Below are 3,788 nucleotides of genomic sequence, written 5' to 3'. Positions count from 1 at the left end.
TGCTTATTAATTATCTGCTCGACCCAATGCACATTTTTAAGAATGTGGGAGAGAGATCATATGGAAGACCATTACTGGAAAAAGGGAAAGCAAAGCTCAGAGAGATGACCTACAGGCTGTGGGGTTGAATGCCAGAGATGTGGGCTCGACTAAAGTCCAATGGAGCGTATGCTATTCCAAAAGGTCCATGTGTTTTGAGTCGTGCTGAAGAGCAACAAGTGAAGAAGACCATATCTTCTTTCCATACTCCTACTCGGTGCATGCGATGTTGAAAACGGCCTTTACTAGAGATAACAATCTTAGTGGGCTTAAGTCGCATGATTGGCACAAATTTTTATAGTTTATCTTACCAGTTGCCATAAAAGATTGTCTGACAGATGACATCAGATGTACTATTTATAAAATTAGTGAGCTAGTGTGTTGGATCTCATCAAAAGAGATAAGAAAAGACATCATAGATGCAACTCACTTGAATGGAATAGAAGCAGAGTGTATGGTGGAGAAGTATTTTCCAACGAACATTCTTACCATCCAAATGCATTTGCTTGTGCATGTGGTCGATGAAGTTGCAGTTGCTGGAACCGTCAACAGCAGATGGATGTTCTTCTTGGAGAGATTCATGAAGACTTTAAGGGGTTCGTTCGTCAAAGAGCTCGTCCTAAGGGTAGCATGGATGAAGGATGGCTTGTTCAAGAGTCTCTAGTTTTCATCAGTGAGTTCTTGGGTTCAATTGATCTAGAGATGCCCCGATTGTGGACTAATGAGATCAACGCTAAGGTTACAGGGGACGACGCAAGGACAAGGCATAATGAGAAAGATGGATCTCAGAATGCGAGAGAAAAGGTTTATGAGATTCTGTCTACTCAACTCAGAGGCATTGCAAAAGTGGTTAGAGAATTAGGAAGAGGAAAAGCAACGACATATTACATAACGTTTGCAGTTCAAGCGCAATCGTGCCACTAGGAACCTGCCTTATCCTAACCATCTTCAGAAGCTGCCAGACTTTCCTACTGGTAGATGGTTAGATGCAACAAATTTCGGGAGGCAAAGCGGAACAGAGTGTTGATTACTGAAGAAGAGGAGGAGATGTCAAGGGTTGCGACTGGCATTTAAGTATTTCTACAACTTCTTTTTAAAAATCCATATGGTCTACATTGCTTTAGTAAACCCTAAACTATGTGAATTATGTGCTTGTAGTAACACAAATACGGAGCTTTGTGGTCCCATGGAGACACTTTAGAGTGTAGCGGATAGAAGAACGAAGGGTGTGACCTTCGATAGTGGGGTTAGAGCAAGCTTCGTCCAAGAAAGTCGGGCCAATGCCAGTGATGAAAACACACAGATTTGTCAGCTTGAATACTTTGGCTACATCCAAGACATTTTGAAGATTAGCTTCAGAAAGTTTGATACTTTTATCTTTGATGTCAAGTGGTTCAGAGTTATTACTAGTGGGCTAATACAACTGTACGCAAAGATAAGAGTGGATTAATTCAAGTGAGCTTCTCAGGCGGGTGTGGACAGATGCTCGGGATACATTGTACTTCCGCAGCATTGTGAACAAGTTGTGTTCACAATAGATCCAGTATGGAATGAGAAGGATGAAGAAATTTGTCTAAACCCGCTGGCAGTTTGTCGTTCAAGTTGCTCCACGGAGCAAACAAGTGTGTGAAGGATTGGATATAGAGGTTGAACAGTTGCAAGAATCAGAGCCACGGTAGACGGACGAGGATTTTGAATTAGAGGTCAACGATCAACAAATGCCAGAATCAGAACATGGAGATGACACGCTAAATGCGGAGAGCGATAACAAAGTGGAGTTTGATGATGAAGATGCGGAAGTACAGATTGATATAGATATTTTTGGCGCATCAGCTCTCATAGAAGATGAGAGAATGACCACTGATTTTTGTTAAGATGTAATTTGTAATGAACACTTGCGACAGCAATTAAGTATAGTGATTTTTGTTACAGTTTCGTTTTTTATGTTATTTGTATTGCTTAAGTTGTTGAATAGTGAATTGACGTATTTCTGTTGTTCTTTGAATTTAAGTTTTGCATCCATGGCCGACGACGACTATACATACTCTCAGACTTTAGTTTCCCAGTCACTCCGGCCGGCATGTCAACTCCGAGCAGATGGGTAGCTCCTTGTCGCAGTTTACACCTGAGCAGATTGCTCAGATGCAGGCTCTTTGGGGTGTAGGCACCTCCAGACCTAGTACATCTGGTCCTACACCTAGAACTAGTGTGCCTCCTACCCCCTTGACTAGTGTGTCCCGAGTCCGATCGGCTCTACACCTCCGACGAGTGTACCAATTACACCGAGGAGTGGCCGGTCTTCTTCGAGACGGTCTAGGTGTCGTTCAGGTGTCTCTTCTGGAGGCGGTGGTTGTTGTGGTGATAGTGCTACCAATGCTTCCACACCACCGAGAGCGCGTCCACCGCTCTCTTCAGTAGACAGTTCACCAGAGAGCACACCACGTACACCTTGGGGATCACATGAGCATGATCCTAGCAGGGTATATACGACCAGAGACGGAGCTGTGGTCATGGATACAGTCGGAAAGGCCATGCGACAGAGGATACGACAGATTTGCATAGTGCAGTTTGGCCATTCTGTGATGGAGCATTGAGATGCTCAGGATCAGGAGAGGAAAAACTACATCGTTGAGGCCATTCATAGGGAGTACAGGCCGACAGAGGGGTACAAAACAGTCTCGAATGACTGGATCTTGGGCGTGGCGATTGGCACCATGTCACATCGTCGATCAGAGGCCAGAGACAAATTCAGGAACAATGAGCCGAAGCCGGCATGGTTGGACGCAGAGGAGTGGACAGTGATTGGTAGAGAGCTGACGGAGCATCCTGAGCGATTCCAACAGCAGAGAGAGGCAGCCAGAGCACGTTTAGATTCTACTGGATCATCACACCTTGGGAGTGGAGGATACGACACGCTTCGCCACGAGTTTGTAAGTATCATAAAAACGCTTTGATTAACTAAATGTATATGTGTTATTTTCATATTTATTTATTATTAAGTGTTTGATTTGCAGGAACTTGCAATGAAGCGTCCTCCTACACGTCGAGAGGAGAAGTATGGCTACAAGCATGGGCTTGTAGCTCTTTTGACACAGCTAGCGGAGGAGGGAGGGAGAGGCCGTCGACTGGGAGGCCTTGCCTTGAGGGACAGAGTTCATAGATTTGTATTGGTAGCTAGTTTTGTGTATATTCATGATTGTATATATACCGATATTTACACTTATAGTTACATGTTTTTACTTTTTGTTATCTGTTCATGGTCGGTTAGCAGATAGATGGATTTATGTTGTGATTATATATGGATTGAGTTATGAAATGAAGTCATGAAAATTCTTCTTGCTCAAGTGTTTGTAATCCATTTATGATATGGTTTTGGATTGGTAAATGAAGTTATGGTATGACTTGTTGTAGACGGACTTCCCCGATTGTTGGTGCAATTCAGTTTTGTTATGCTTATTGTTTAGGATTGACAAAGATTTGGTTATGCTTATGCTTATGGTTATGGTTATGGTTATGTTTATGGTTATGCTTATTGTTTTATGCTTATGGTTAACAAAGATTTGGTTGTGCTTATTGTTTTATGCTTATGGTTGACAAAGATTTGGTTATGCTTATGGTTGACAAAGACTTGGTTATGCTTATTGTTTTATGCTTATGGTTGAGAAAAACTTGGTTATGCTTATTGTGTAGGGTTGACAAAGATTTGGTTATGGTTATGGTTATGGTTTGGTTTGTAATGTTGAATAAGT

At 42.5% G+C, this 3,788-nt stretch overlaps 1 protein-coding gene across 1 annotated transcript; it reads left to right on the top strand.

Annotated features, from left to right (window-relative positions):
- Positions 1-2,465: 2,465 nt before the first annotated feature.
- Positions 2,466-3,331, top strand: LOC147428599 (uncharacterized). Its single transcript, XM_086496861.1, has 3 exons — positions 2,466-2,969; positions 3,054-3,209; positions 3,311-3,331. The coding sequence occupies exons 1-3, from the start codon at positions 2,754-2,756 to the stop codon at positions 3,329-3,331; spliced, it is 393 nt and encodes a 130-aa protein (XP_086352987.1). The 5' UTR covers positions 2,466-2,753.
- The last annotated feature ends 457 nt before the right edge of the window (positions 3,332-3,788 follow it).

This window comes from Adiantum capillus-veneris, chromosome 23 (genome assembly GCF_014529385.1).
Source record: "Adiantum capillus-veneris isolate H3 chromosome 23, ASM1452938v2, whole genome shotgun sequence".
Lineage (NCBI taxonomy): Eukaryota > Viridiplantae > Streptophyta > Polypodiopsida > Polypodiales > Pteridaceae > Adiantum > Adiantum capillus-veneris.
The sequence above is the reverse complement of the archived record's forward strand: the minus strand, read 5'-3'. Positions and strand labels throughout refer to the sequence as shown.